General features: G+C 37.7%; 1 protein-coding gene across 1 annotated transcript in view; it reads left to right on the forward strand.

Moving 5' to 3' along the window:
• Positions 1-16,526, forward strand: part of eIF3b (eukaryotic translation initiation factor 3 subunit b) — a 255,386-nt gene that overhangs the window by 122,477 nt on the left and 116,383 nt on the right. Inside the window, exon 6 of the mRNA XM_090375895.1 lies at positions 9,506-9,798. Within this exon, the coding sequence (XP_090232021.1) occupies positions 9,506-9,798 (293 nt within the window). The remainder of the gene's footprint in view (positions 1-9,505; positions 9,799-16,526) is intronic.

Consider the following 16,526-nt stretch of genomic DNA (forward strand, 5'->3'; position numbering starts at 1 on the left):
AAATCCCCCACTTCCCACTGTTTTAAAATAGGAAATTAATTCCCCCACTTCCCACTGTTTGAAAATAGTTAATTCCCCCAGTTCGACCGTCTTAATTCCCCACTTCCCACTGTTTTAAAATAGGAAAAAAAACTTCTACTGATAACATGCACTGTCTGTTTACCGAGAATGCAGGGAAAAACTGCGGTAACGGCAAACCAGTTTTTCCTTCTAAGTTTCCCGAAATTTGTGGTAGTTCTCGAGTTGGCTTTCTTTACCTTCGCCGAAAGATTATACAGTGGGGCCTCGTACCATGAACCGGTTCATGCTACGAAATGCAATTTCCCATAGTATCCTATGGGAAATAAATTAATTGGTACTGGACCCTCCACAAAAAAAGGCCAACGTTTACATACACTGCTTCATGTTCAGAAGCTTCGGGTTCTTCAAGTTCTTTTGCCTGTTTCTGCTTTTTAGCATTGAAGAATCTATCCAGTGTTGATTGCTTTTCTCTGTTTTTAAGGAGGCTCCTAAAGTAGTGAAGTGCTATGTCATTGTAGAAGTTCCCCACTCTGTTCACTTCAGCTGTGTTGGAGTGCCACTCCAACACCCTGTTGTGAAGCTTCTTCCAGTCCTGAAGAATCTCTTTGATAGTAGCTAAAGGCATTGGACCTTTGGTGATGTTTTCCTCTTTTCCCCTCCTTTGAGGAAACATTTTTTTCTGTTTCCCCAACCTGATGTTTATGTAGCTCCTTCAGTTCTTCCATGGTCAGCTGCACTTCATGCTCCTCTGTTAACTCCACATCTTCTTCCACTTCCAAGTCCAGGTCCTTAGCTGCTGCCACAATGTCCTTCATGACTTGGGCTCCATTATCAGGTTCTTCTCCTTGAACATAGGCTGGCCACAGGTTTCTTTAGGCAGAGTTCAGGTTACTGACTGACACTTCACGCCAAGCTTTTTCTATGAGTCTAATGGTGTGCAATGTTAAATTCTTCCTTCCAAAATTTCCTCAATATCATGAAGCTGGAAGCATGGCAAACTTCAAAGCACCTGGTGAAAAGTGCTTTGGTGTAGATCTTCTTGAAGTGTTCTATGGCATTCTCGTCCATTGGCTGAATTAGAGGTGTAGTATTGGAAGGTAAGAAAACAATCTTCAGGAAGCTGAACTCCAATTCCGGAGCATCTTCTAAATCAAGTGGGTGTCCAGATGCATTATCCATGGTGAGGACAGCCTTCAGTGGCAAGTTCTTTTCCTCCAGGTATTTCTTCACTGTAGTTGCAAAGACTTCAAGCACCCAGTCCTTGAAAAGAAGCTTAGTAACCCAAGCTTTTGGGTTAGAATTCCAGTAGACTCCAAGTTTACCTTTGGCAATTGAGTGCTTCTTAAATGCTCTTGGTGTTTCAGAATGATACACCAAGAGAGGCTTGATCTTCAGGTCTCTACTAGCATTGGCAACAAAGAGGAGGGTCAGCCTATCCTTCATAGGCTTGTGGCCTGGCAGAGCTTGTTCTTCCTTTGTGATGTAGATTTTACTGGACATTTTTTTCCAGAAAAGCCCAATTTCATCACAGTTGAAAACCTGTTGTGGTAGATATCCTTCATCTTTCATGAGCTTCTGAAATTTCTTGGTAAATTTATCAGCGGCTCTTTATCAGCACATGCCTTATGACACTGTGAATGCCACTCCTCCCGGCGCCTCCGTAGCCAGGTGAGCAGGAGCAGCAGTGCTTAGCACACACTTCTTTATTACTCCGGGTTCGAACCCATGACCACCAAATACGGAGGATGCAGAAGGGTCAGGGAATGACCACCGCATTTCCCGGAGCAATATGGCCTAAGTTGCTAATGCTCTTAAAAACCAAATAACAAGCCAGTCCTCCCCTTAAACTTTTCAAGCCACCCCCTGCTTGCATTAAATTCAGATTCTTCAGAGCTTGGCCCTGGAGTTTTTTCCTTCAGGTCAGCATGTGCTTGGCTTTCAGACAGATGACTTCTTTGCTGATGATATCTCCTGCTATTTGCCTTTGGTGGATCCACAGTAGCAGCGAGTTCTCCATTGTTTGTGGAGCAATCAAGTATGGGACATGATATTGCCATGGGGGATGTCTTTGTGTGTGTGCACGATGTAAGGAGTGTAAGGAAATCAGGCGACAACTCAGCGTTGTCATGGGCCTATATAAGGACGGGGTGGATGCCCTCGAAGGATCTAAATTGAGGAGCCCATCAAGCTCTCAGCTGCCCACATAAACGCCAGAGCTTGCACTTGGTCATCACGCAACACAGCAGCAACCCCAAGGCAGAATGCGCTGGTCCCACAGGAACTAGTAGTTGTTGGTGACTCTATTGTCAGGGAAACGAGGAACATGGTATGTAAAAAGGATATGTGGAACAGGACCATGGTATGTCTGCCAGGGGCAAAGGTTGATGACGTACAGTGGATATCATCTTTTAAGGGCATAAAAGGTGATATAGTTGTACACGTTGGCACTAATGATATTAAGAGTAGGAGACCGGCGGAATTACTTAACAAGTACAGGTCACTGTTGAAAAAAAAGCCATGAATTAGGGTTGAATTTGAAAGTGTCTGCAATTCTGCCCAGACACAATAGGAGGGAGTATATGATGAGAGCCTTGTTGATCAATTCGGCCCTGGAAAGATTGTGCAAGGCTCAAGGGGTAGAATTTTTTTCAGCCTGGTCTGTACTTGTTAACAGGAGAGACTGCTTCTACAGGGATAGGATACACTTAAATAGAAAGGATGCAAGAATATTTGCTGATGCTATCGAGGCAGTGTTAGGTGGGTCAGAAAATTGCTAGCTTGGGGGGGGGATACAAAGAATATTAATCTTTCTAATAGATTAACGGTAGCCACTAGCAGAGGTGAAAGTGACTCTTGCACTGCTTCTATTGGAATGAGCAGCAGCCTGGAAAACAAGATGCAGGGTATTTCAGAGACTACTGGGAGTCATTGCAGTACAAGTAAACACATGGGTTGTGTTAGGGTAGCTAAGAATAGGAACAGGTGCATGTATACTTGTGTGTACACCAATGCTAGGAGTTTGGTAAATAAATTTGATGAATTTGAGGTATTGCTCAAAACATCAAAGGCAGATATTGTTGGGACAGCAGAGAGGTGGTGTCACACAGATATAAGGAATGCAGAACTGGAATTTGGGGAGTACAATGTGTACAGAAAGGATAGGAAGAGAGGAGAGGTTATGCTATTAGTTAAGAAACACATAAAATCCAAGGAAGTGAAGCCAATCGACGTCGCTGGACAGTGTAGTGTCGAGTCAGTTTGGTGTGAGATAAAAATTGAGAGTAGGAGTGTGCTATAGGCCTAATGACTCTGATGAGTATAATAAGAAACTGTACAGGGAAATAGTGTGGGCCAGTAAATCAGAGAATCTTATAATAGGGGATTTTAATTTCCCAGATATTGACTGAAATTTGTGGGTTGGTCACTCACACACTAGCAAGGCTTTTGTGGATTTATTGGATGATTGTTTTCTACATCAGCATGTTCGGGAGGCAACTAGAGGGAGTAATACTTTTTATCTGATTATCAGTAATGATTCTTCATGCATTAAGAATCTGCAGATAAAGGAACCACTAGTTGGCAGTGATCACAGTGTGTGCTGAAGTGGGATTAACTCAAAGAGGTAACTACCATGAGGAGTAAAGGGAAGGGTTTTTGCTTTCATAAAGTCGACTACGATGGTCTGAGACAGTATTTAAATTCTATACAGTGGAACCAACTGATGATGTTACCAACAGCAAATTCAAAATGGGAAGCATTCAAAGAACTTATCTTGGAAGCTACTAGGCTTTACATACCAACTAGAACTATTGTTTAAGATTTAGGCCTAAATGGATGTCAGATGAACTAATGAGACATATGGCAGAGAAGAAAAATGCATGGGATACATATAAATTAATGGGTGACATGGAAGCCTATGATAGATATAAGCTGGTCTGTAACCAAGTCACAAAGGAGATTAGGCAGGCAAAGGCAGATTATGAGAAATCCTTGGCAAAGGATGCAAAGAAAAACAGAAAAGAGTTCTTTACCTATGTAAACTCTAGAAGGAAAGGGGTGAATCAGATTGTGCCACTGGATATTGATGGTTCAACAGTTGACGATCCTGCTCAGATGGCTAACTAACTAAACGAGTATTTTGCATCTACATTCACACATGAGGAGTTATTCAGAAGGGGAATGCCAGGGGTGAAGTAAAGTCTGGCAGTGAGCTAGATGATTTTGTAATAACTGAGAGGAAAGTGGCAGGCAAATATTGTTGAGGATAAACATAAAAAAGGCACCCGGGGTGGATGGGATCTATCCAGTTATATTAAAGGAGGCAGCAAAGGAAGTAAGCAAACCCTTAGCCATAATTATGAGAGCTTCTTTGGACTCAGGGGAGGTACCCATACACTGGAGATGTGCAAATGTGACCCCAATTTACAAAGGAGGATCAAAGGCTGACACTGGTTAAAGAAGCACTGCAGGATCATCTAGACAAGGATCATCTTGTTAAGGACACTACTGACACTATGCTGCTGCAACATAGCCGCCTCCGTAGCCAGGTGGGAAGGAGCAGCAGTGCGTAGCACACTCTTCTTGATTAGATGGGGGTTCGAGCCCGTCACCACCAAATACGGAGGATGCGGAAAGGTCAGGGAATGACCACTGCCTATTCCCAGAGCAATATGGCCTTAGTTGCTAATGCTCCTAAAAACCAAATAACAAACAAACAAGCTGCTGAACAGGATCTGGAAAGGATGAGCAGATGGACTGTGAGGTGCCAAATGAAGTTTAACATTGAAGACTTCAGTTATAGCTTGGACACAGCATGGTTTTGTTAAGGGAAAGTCTTGCCTGACCAATTTGATTGGATATTAAGATGTAGTCACAAAAGAACTGGATGCAGGGAATAACTTTGATATCACATATTTGGATCTTAGAAAGGCTTTTGATACTGTTGCACATGGAAGACTGCTGCACAAATTGGGGCAGTGCGGCATTGGAGGCAAATTGCTGCTATGGATAAAGGGATGGTTGAGGGGGAGAAGACGGAGAGTGGTAATCAATGGACACTGCTCATCGTGGACTAATGTTATTCGTGGAGTCCCTCAGGGTTCAGTGTTGGGTCCGTTGTTGTTTTCTGTATTTATAAATGATATTGATGGTATATCAAGCTTAATATCCAAGTTTGATACCAAGTTTGATATCACGCTTAATGTCCAGATGATACAAAGGTTTGCAGGGTTGTTAAGGACACTACTGACACTATGCTGCTGCAACAGGATCTGGAAAGGATGAGCAGATGGACTGTGAGGTGGCAAGTCAAGTTTAACATTGACAAATGTAAAGTACTACATATAGGAAACAGTAACCCCAGAACAACGTATCAACTCTGTGGTACTACACTGATAGTGGTAGAGAATGAAAAGGGCCTGGGTGTCATTGTGCAGGCAGATATGAATTTTTCTGAACAGTGCAGACGGTTTGCAAGAGTAACTCATGGTGTCTTGTCAGTGATATACAGGAATTTTTCTAGCAGGGATAAGGATGTGATTATTCCCTTGTATAAGGCAATGGTCAGGCCACACCTTGAGTACTGTATACAGGTCTGGAGGCCTCATTTCAAGAAGGTTGTAGAGCTGCTGGAACGAGTACCGAGAAGGGCAACAAGATTAGTGAATGGAACAAAGGCTTAAGTTTTGCAAATTACAGTGTCTGGAGACTAGGCACCGGCGAGGTGATCTGCTAGAGGTGTGTAAAGCCTTGAATGGTTTGAGCTTGCTCAATGCTGATCAGATTCTGCCTCTTGCTCAGAATACTCACCTTAGAGGGCATAAATTCAAATTGAGGAAAGACAGATGTAGGATAGATGTGCGGAAATTTGCCTTTAGCCAGCGTGTAGTTGGTTGGTGGAACAGACTTCCATCCCTTGTTGTGGAAGTTGATAGCCTAAATAAATTTAAGGCTCAGCTGGACAGGTATTTCAAACGAACGGAGGGGTGAAGTGGAAGTTTTTTTTTTTTTGTTTTTTTTTTGCTGATGCTGCATAAGCTTGCTTTCTTGCATCATATGCCTCTACTAATGCTAATGCTAATTTCTTCAATGATGGGGTTTCTTAGGGTACTTAATCTGGTCATTCCCTTTGCAACCTCAACATTCTTGATGGTCTCCTTGTTCTTCAAGATGGTTCCAATGGTGGATTTGTTGACTCCATATTCAATTGCCAGATCAACCACCCTAGTTCCTTTTTCATGCTTGGCAATGATGTTTTTCTTGGTTTCAATAGTGATTTTCTTGAGTGTTTTCTTGGGCTGACTTACACTGACACTTTTCTTTAAAAATCTTTTTTAAAATCTTTTCAAAAGAAACTTTCAAAAAACAAATTTGGAACTTTCCTGAAACAAAAGAAAGACATGGTGAATAAAACAGAATGTGTGTTGTGTTTGTATTAACCACTTCCTTGATTATCCCAAGTTAACTCGGGTTAGCATTTTAATATCATAAATTATTATCTCGTGGTCGTGTACGAATTTGTGTTCTTTCAATACTTACCCAAGTGAGGCCGTCAGAAGCAGTGAAGGGTCACCCGAGTGAAGCTGTCGGCGCCTGGTAAAGTAGTGCATTCATCGTAATATAGCTCTTGTGGCCATTCGCCGCTGGGTGCATTTCTTGAAATATTTTTATCTGAGATAAGCGTTAGATGATACCTTGCATATTGTTGTTGCCTGGTGTTCTTTCCTGAGCTCTGTGCTGCACGACGTTGTCTGTTTCGTTTTCAAGAATTAATTATGGATAATTAATAATGAAGAATTAATTAATGATAATGACAGAAGAATATTGCAGTTCTGATCGGGATAATAATTCTAGGAATATACAACATTGAATATTTCAGTTTGTTCCATAATCAAGCACCTTATTACACCACATAAAAGCAATAAAAATCGTTGATAAAAAAATTAGTTTTTTTTTTTTTTTTTTTGATATGACAAAAAAGTGTATGTTTGATCCGGCATTTTTTTCCAATATAGAGCAGTCTCATCGATGTTAAAAATTTTCTGCTTTTAATATCTGCCTTCATCAATAAATTTTTTCAACACCACAAAATTTCTCTGCAGCTGCAGAATCGGCACTGGAAACTTCATCACATACTTTAATGTTTTGGAAACTAGCGTGATGCTTGAACCTATTGAACCACCCGTTGCTTGCTACGAACTTGGGTTGGGATTCACCGTACTTATCCTTAATATCTTTATAAATACTTGTTGCTTTTGCTTGAATGGTCATTAGACCCAGGGCCACTCGCTTCTGAATCTGATTTTCCATCCATATTATTAACAGCTGTTCCATCTTCAATATAGTATCTGTGAATGCTGCTTTGTGATCACTGTTGATCTTAAGTGCGTTGATCCTTTGACATGTTCCTTTATACGCATGCTGCCCTTTAAAATAGTATTCATTGTTGAAGTAGCGAGACCTAATTCCCTTGCATTAGATGACAAACTTTGTCCTGCTTCGTACTTCTTAATCATTTTCATCTTCATTTCTAAATCAGTTTTATTTCATTTCCTGGCACTACCACCACCACTAGCACTTTTGTTGGTCGCTTTCCCTTCATCATTGTAATATGTAAATAGGAATGAAGAGAAGTTTCTGAAAATTTGTTTTTTATATGATTGAAGATTTCAGTGAAGGGAACATCATAATAATGTAAAAACCCACAGAATTCCAGTTATTGGTATTATTGCAAATGCAATAAGATTGAGTTTACTACCTAGTTATAATTAGTTGCACTAACAGAAAAGTCCAATAAAATGGAAAGTGCAAATTGTTTTTATTGTTTCATGGTCGTGACTCCAGAAACGTGCTTTAGAAAAATATCACAAAGGCATTCAAAATTGATTCTTATAATGGGAACATATGATAACGATGATAGGGTAGTGTAATTTCTATTATAAATATGACCTTTTAGAGAGATAAATAGCTTAGTAATATAGCGAAATTTTCAACTTCCAAGGACTTGAAACGAATTTTTAAAAAAAAAATGCTATTGGGTTCACATTACAATATTTTCACGATACCTCCATTTATTCCTATGGGATGCAAACTACGTTTCCATGATTTTTTTAAAGTTTGTACCAGTCGGCAATCATTTACGTAAAGTTGGATTTGCGTAAGTTGGGGAGTTCCTGTACTTGGATTTCAGGAAAGCTTTTGATACTGTTGCACATGAAAGACTGCATGTACAGATTGGGGCAATATGGCATTAAGGACAATTTCCTACAATGGATAAAAAGATGGTTGAGCAGGAGAAGACAGAAAGTGGACCAATGTTATTAGTTCGGTGTTGTTTTGTATATTTATCAGTGATATTGATTAAGGTGTATTATGCTGAATGTTGAAGTTTGCAGATGATACAAAGGTTGGTAGGGTTGTTAATGACTGTATGTTACTGCAACAGGATCTAGAATAGTTGGACAGATAGGCTGAGAAGTGGCAACTGAATTGAAAAATACAAAGTACTGCATATGGGTAGCAGTAACCTCAAAGAAATGTACCATATTATACTACACTCAGAGTGGTAGAGAATGAAAAAGATCTGTGGGTAATTATGCAGTCACATTTGAAGTTTTCTGAGCAATACAGACAGTTTGCCAGAGCGGGTCATGGGGCCTTGTCAATGGCATACAGGAATTCTGCTCATAGGGATAAAGAGGTGATTATCCCTTTGTATGAGGCAATGGTCAGGCCACGTCTTGGGTACTGTGTACAGGTTTGGAGGCCTCATTTTAGGAATGATGTAGAGTTGCTAAAACGCATACAGAGAAGGGGAACAAAGGGGTCTTCTTACCAAGAAAGGCTTAAATTCTGCAAATTGTAGCGCCTGGAGACTAGACACCTGCAAGGTGATCTGATTGAGTGTATAAGGCCTCGAATGATTTGAGCAGGCTCATTGCTGATGCGTGATGGGATTCTTCCTCTTTCTCAGTTTACAAACCTGAGGTGGCCCAAATTCAAATTGAGGAAAGAGGCAGTTGTGGAATCGGTGTGCAGAAATTTGTCTTTAGCCAACGGGTACTTGATTGCTGGAACAAACTTCCATCTGCTGTTGTGGCAGTTGATAGCTTAAATAAATTCAAGGAAGAATTTATTTAAGCATAATTGTTTAGAGCAAATCGATGGATGAAATGGGAAGGTTTTTTTTTTTTTTTTTTGCCTGATGCTATATAAACTTGTTTTCTTGCATCATATGCCTCTGCTAATGGTAATACTCATTGTTAAAAAAATTTAAACAACCTATATAAAAATGTCAAAGTGCTATAATCACTTGTTATGTAGATATTTGGCCCTAAAGTAGCTAGCTTTCTTATAATCTCCCTATACCTATTTTTTTGCTGGTCTTTTATTACTATTACCTTCTTTGCTTATTTTTTTATTCCTATAGTGTGTTTACTCTTAAATTTGAGATAAATGAAATTAATGTTTGTTTATTATTTTTTAGGGCTGGACAGAATCATATGTTGCCTGGTCACCACTTGGAACATATTTTGCAACCTTCCATCAAAGAGGCATTGCCTTGTGGGGAGGTGAAGACTTTGGTCAGATTATGAAGTTCAGTCACAATGGTGTAACATACATTGACTTTTCACCTTGTGAAAAGTATTTTACTACCTACTCTTCAGTTTCAGATAGCAGAGAGGACTCCCAGTCACTTATTATTTGGGAAATAAGGACTGGAACCAAGAAGAGGAGCTTTCATGTAGATGGACAGTTGCCATCATGGCCACTTTTCAAGTAGGAATTCAATAAATTTTATAATATATATTGGTTAATTGAATAAATTTTGCTGTATTACTGGTTAATTGATTAAATTGCTTCGGTTTGGTCGATTTTTCATTTACCGGTATTTATCTACTATCTGTATGGGTATTTAGGTGTATCGGGAACAGGAGATCCAGTTAGCCTGTGCAGTCTAACTTCTTCCTGGGGGTCTGTACATGTAATGGTAAATAATAATAATAATAATAATAATAAATGAAGTTAATATTTTGTATTACAAACAAACAAACATCAAATGAACAACAAATAAAACAATGTTAACTAACATTCTTTTACCTGGTCATCTATCCGCTACTTCGTCGGGGGCTTTGAGCGGGTCGATAGCCAGATTAAAGGAATGTCTCATACCTACCCATTTCTGTTATCCCTTTATCAGTTTTGCATTTTTAGTAATATTTTTGTGCATAATTACTTAATTACTTAATTTTGGATAACTTTAATTAATTGATTTTTGGTAATCTTTAATAAATTGATTTTAGATAATCTTTGATTAATTAATTTTGGTGAACTTTATTTATATTGATTTTAGATAATCTAAAATTATAATTATATTATCAAAAATCAATATAAATAAAGTTCACCAAAATTAATTAATCAAAGATTATCTAAAATCAATTTATTAAAGATTACCAAAAATCAATTAATTAAAGTTATCTAAAATTAAGTAATTATGTACAAAAATATCACTAAAAAGGCAAAAATGATAAAGGGATAACAGAAATGGGTAGGTATGAGACATTCCTTTAATCTGGCTATCGACCCCCTCAAAGCCCCTGACGAAGTAGCGGGAGATGAACAGGTAAAAGAATGTTAGTTAACATTGATTTATTTGTTGTTTATTTGATGTTTGTTTGTAATACAAAATATTAACTTCATTTATTATTATTATTATTATTATTATTTACCATTACATGTACAGGAAGAAGTTAGACTGCACAGGCTAACTGGATCTCCTGTTCCCGATACACCTAAATACCCATACAGATAGTAGATAAATACCAGTAAATGAAAAATCGACCAAACCGAAGCAGTTTAATCAATTAACCAGTAATATGTCAAGCACGTATAATGTCAAATTGCCATATGACAATAACATTAACTTAACAAGTGATAAAGAAGCAATAATCAAATAGGCTTTATTAATAAATAATAATTAAAAAACATAATATATATACAGTTGAACTTCCCTATAACGAATTCGATGATCCAGCGAAAAAATTCGTTATAGAGAAATTTCGTTATACAGAGAATATCTTTTTTCTTAGAAATTATCTAATTAGAAAATTTGAAAACGAATCTACATTTATTTTTAATGTATTTTATTTCAAAAACATACTTATTTAAATTATGTTTACACAATTTTCGCCTGTATCACAAATTAAAAAAAAAAAAATCTGTAATTTTCGTTTGAACAGTACAATTAAAAAATTGTCTGATTCTCAAAGAAAACCTCACATTTGTTCAGAGCATTAAAAACATTATCAGGAATATTTTCACAAAACTGTAGACCCATACGAACCGGCGCCTCCGTAGCCAGGTGGGAAGGAGCGGCAGTGCGTAGCACACGCTTCTTGATTAGACCGGGGTTCGAGCCTGTCACTACCAAATACGAAGGATGCAGAAAGGTCAGGGAATGACCACCGCATATCCCAGAGCAATATGGCCTTAGTTGCTAATGCTCCTAAAAAAAAAAACCAACCAGCCCATACAAACCGTTAATCAAGCGTTAATCATTTCTTCGCAAGTTGGCTTTTCTACGGGTTGTTCTGATGCGTCATCGTTAATTTCTTCGTGATCATGGTCGTGTTTAACACTGTTTGGCAGTATTTCATCTTCATTTGGATGTTCTGCTGTGATCTACATAAACATAACTATCCAGTGTTATTTCATTTTCGATGTTTCCGGACGATTCTAATAATGTCCAAAAGTTTTTCAGTTGTGAAAGGGGCAGTTCATCTTGTTCGTCCAGTCGTTGTTCGACTTCTGTATTCAATGCAAATCCCGCTTTCGAAAAACAATTTTGAATAGTGTATGAAGAGCAAGAAAAACACTGACAGGGAGAAAATTGAGTATACTGAGTTATGCAAAGCCATTAGAAAGAGACTCAGAGAAGACATAAGAAGATTTAACACAAGAAAAGTAGAACAAGCATTAAGGGAAAACAAAGGATTTAAATCAGCAGCCATGAGCAGTAATACAGAAAGACAAATGATACTGAAACTGAAGAATAGCGATGGTGTACTTATAAACAGCAGAGAAGGCATAATTCAAATAGCAGAAGACTACTATAGAGAATTATACAAGGAGCGAGGGAATGATACCAGCAGTGGGGAACATGGATTGCAAAGTAGCAACACATACGACATACCCGATATTCTTCCTGATGAGGTAGAACATGCATTGAAGAAAATGAAGAATCGGAAAGCCCCGGGGAAAGATGAAGTTACTGTAGAGTTGTTAAAATTGGGAGGAAGAGACATAACACAAAAACTGGCAAGGCTCTTCACAAAGTGCATTAGAAAAGGTGTGATGCCTAAGCAGTGGAATAATGCAATCATAGTTTTGCTGCATAAGAAAGGAGATAAATCAGAAATTGGAAATTATAGACCAATTAGCTTGTTATCCCATATCTACAAGTTGTTCACAAGGATCATTACTAACAGATTAGAAAGAATACTTGATGAGAATCAACCGAAAGAGCAAGCTGGCTTTAGGACAGGATTCTCAACTATGGATCACCTTCACGTAATATCACAGCTAATGGAGAAAGCAAATGAATATAAAACACCATTATGCCTGGCATTTGTGGATTATGAAAAGGCATTTGACTCCATACAGCATAAGGCAATGTTTCGGGCACTGGAAAGACAAGGCATAGATACTCCATATATTATGATTTTGAAGAAAATATATGAGAGTGCTACATCCTTTATTAGACTAGACAAAGACAGTAGCAAATTTAAAATCGAGAAAGGAGTTCGACAAGGAGACACAATATCTCCGAAGCTGTTTACTGCTGCCCTTGAGGAAGCTTTCAGAAGATTAGACTGGTCGCAGAAAGGAGTCAGTGTGAACGGAGAGTACCTAAACCATTTACGATTTGCAGATGACATTGTGGTCATAAGCCACGATCCCAAAGAATTAGAGGAAAATCTTAATCAGTTATGCACAGTTAGTAAGGATTTTGGACTAAAGATGAATATGGCTAAAACAAAAGTAATGATGAACAAGTATGCCACGGAAAGGGAAATAATGATTGAAGGAGCAGTAATTGAAAAGGTGGAGTCATATACTTATCTGGGACAAGTTATTAGCTGTAATAATGATAAATGGCTGGAAGTCAAGAGAAGAATAAATTTTGGATGGATAGCATTCAGGAAATATAGCCACATACCGAAGAGCAATATCCCAGTTTGTCTGAAACGTAAAATAATGAATCAATGTATACTCCCCACCATGACTTATGGAAGTGAAACTTGGGCACTCACCAAAAGAATGGAAGAGAAGCTAAGAACTACACAGCGAAGAATGGAACGAATTATATTGGGAATCAGACTGTTAGATAAGAAGAGAAACACATGGATTAGGCAGCAAACTCAAGTAAAGGACATTCTTATCAAAACTAAAGAACTAAAATGGTCTTGGGCAGGACACATAGCTCGAAGACATGATGACAGATGGACTAAGAAAATAACAGAATGGTACCCAAGAGGGGCTACAAGAAAACCTGGAAGACAAAGGCGGAGATGGATAGATGAAATTCATGAGTTTTTGATTAGTAAATGGATGGCCAGTGCTCAAAACAGAAGGAACTGGAAAGTTGCTGGAGAGGCCTTCATCCTGCAGTGGATTGAAAATGGCTGATGATGATGATGATATTCAGTGACATTGTTTGTCCAAACTTTTGCCAGTTCAGAGATGCAATCTCTAAGGTTAATTGTAACCTCCAAGTTTCTATTTTCTGATAACGCACTGACAATCTTCATTATTATTCTCTTTCGATAATGAAATTTAAAATTTTTAATAATGCCTTGGTCCATTGGCTGGAGTTTTGACGTTACGTTTTGTGGTAAAAACAACTTCGCATTTTTAAGTTTGGCAGGATGTGCCGGACAGTGTCAGGTACCAACAAGATTTTCCTTTTTTTTTTTCTTTTGTTATACGCTTGTCTAGTTTTAATATCCATTCTTCAAAAATATCACTTGTCATCCATGCTTTTTTTATTAAAAGGTGTAGTCAACTTCCAAAGATTTTGTGCCTCTAAAACATCTTGGGTTTTTTGATATTCCGATGACTAAAAGTCTTAATTTTTTACTTCCTGTCATATTTGCTCCAACTAGCACAGTGATTCTTTCTTTGCTTTGTTTTCCGCCAAAACATTTATCATCCTTAAAAGCAAGTGTTCTATTTGGTAAACATTTAAAGAATAAACCCATTTCATCAGCATTAAAAACATCCTTACGCTCATATTCTTCCAAAATCTTCTTTAAGGTATTGTTCCTCCAACTGTTGCAATCTTCTTCACTTACATTAACACTTTCTCCACAAATAACCTTTTCCACAATTCTGTGGCGCTTCTTAAATTTATCTAGCCACCCAGTGCTCGCATTAAATTCTGTATGTCCAAAGGACTGTGCAAATTTCAGAGCTTGTTGCTTAATTATTAGGCCCGATATTGGGATATTCTTTTCACGTATCATTTGCACCCATTTTAGAACAGCTTTATCAACATCTTCGTATATATACACAACTTAATTCGCTTCTTGTCTGCTCCTCCTTCAATTGCATTTAAAATTGATTCTCGATTTTTTTAAAATCGTAGATAAACTGCTTGTGCCATATTTCTCCGCAACATCTTTTTTCTTAAAACCCTGGTCAATATCATAACAATCTTTGCTTTATCATTAATACTTAAACACTTTCTCTTCGACATTGTTTTCGCAATTGTAAAAATTACTGGACTGCAGCTCTTACTGATACATACACCGCAAACTTCGCTGCGCTGGCCATATAGTGAATTGTTAGTACAGATACTGCCTACTCAATGACGTTCGCTTGCCAATTCAGCAGTATCACTCCCTTTGAAGAAATATACGACTTTGTGAATTTCTTTTATTCTGCTTTCATTCATATATACACGAAAGAAAATTTATGGTTAATGTATGCTGTATGTTACTTTTCAGAAAAAAAAAAAAAAAATACAAGAGCATAGCCTATGTGATTGGTGACAAACGAAATTTAAAAAAAAAAAAAAAATCATGAAAACCATCTACTGGGAGTCCAGTTAGACAAGAACGGACATATCATATAATGATTGACATGAAGGTCATGTGGTACAATTGAGGTGAGAAGCGAATGTCACTCAGTAGGCATTACTAAAAACCGACTATGGTAGCATTCTATGTATTGCCACCGCAGCATACTAAAGGTTTACCGTAGCGAATTTCGTTTTTCCCTGAGCCAACGTCAATTTACAAATCTACCCTATTTATTGTAAAGTTTATGACCACTTTTAAGAAAATCCATTTGCTTTAATAACTGTAACAAAAATGAAACAAAGTCCCTCCTACGGGCGTCAATGGCCACAAGTGTTCACTAAAAGGATGATTATTTAATTCCAGATGCTAATGCGCAATTTCGGAAGGAAGGAGGCAGTATATTTGAGCGGCTGTTTAGCAGTAAATGCTTGAAAATCTTCAAAAATGCTTTTACTAATTTTTTTAAAAATTCGTTATAGAGAGACCAACACTTTGTTATATGGGGTTAATTTTACTTGTAATTTCGTTTCAAGGTGCAATGTTTCGCAAAAAAATTCGTAATATAGAGAAATTCGTTAAATAGAAGTTCGTAATAGAGAAGTTCCACTGTGTGTGTATATATATATATATATATATATATATATATATATATATATATACACTGTGTGTGTATATATATATATATATATATATATACACACACAGTGGCAGACAAAAAAACTGCATCACTTGTGAATTTTGCAAATAATGTGTTTTGCACTGCATTTCTGGGTTGCAGAAATGTTCAAAATGCATTTGTTAGATGGGATATATATCTCTGTGAATGAAATCAAATAAAAACCTAATTGCCATAAGTTTATCAATAAACCTAAATGTGTATTTAATGGAAATATGAAGAGACTTGTCTGGATTGTTGAAGACCAAGATGCTATATCATGCCATCAATTTGGTTTCCGCCATAACAGGAGTACAACTGATGTGCACATCAAGGTTGAAGCTCACATTCGAAATGCTTTTCTTAAAAAACAGCACATGGTAATGATAACTTTTGATATTACCAAAGCATTCGATACAACCTGGAGATATGGAATCCTCCAAGACTTATACAAACTTGGACTGAGAGGTAACCTGCCTAGATTCATTCAGAATTTTCTTCACCTCAGGACCTTTCAAGTAAGATTCCAGAATGAGCTATCCAAAATTCACACACAAGAAGAAGGAGTACCTCAGGGATCGATTTTAAGTGCCACACTCTTTGCTTTACGTACCAGTAGCATTACAGGAGACATCCCAGCCACAGTAGAAGTTTATATGTATGCAGACGATCTTGCTATTTCCTGTCAATCATCCAACATGGCTACCATTGAAAGACAACTACAGATAGCAATAAACAAAATTGTAACTTGGACAGAAAGCAACGGCTAT

This window comes from Mastigoproctus giganteus, chromosome 6 (assembly GCF_048544385.1).
Source record: "Mastigoproctus giganteus isolate SK-2022 chromosome 6, ASM4854438v1, whole genome shotgun sequence".
Taxonomy (NCBI): Eukaryota; Metazoa; Arthropoda; class Arachnida; order Uropygi; family Thelyphonidae; genus Mastigoproctus; species Mastigoproctus giganteus.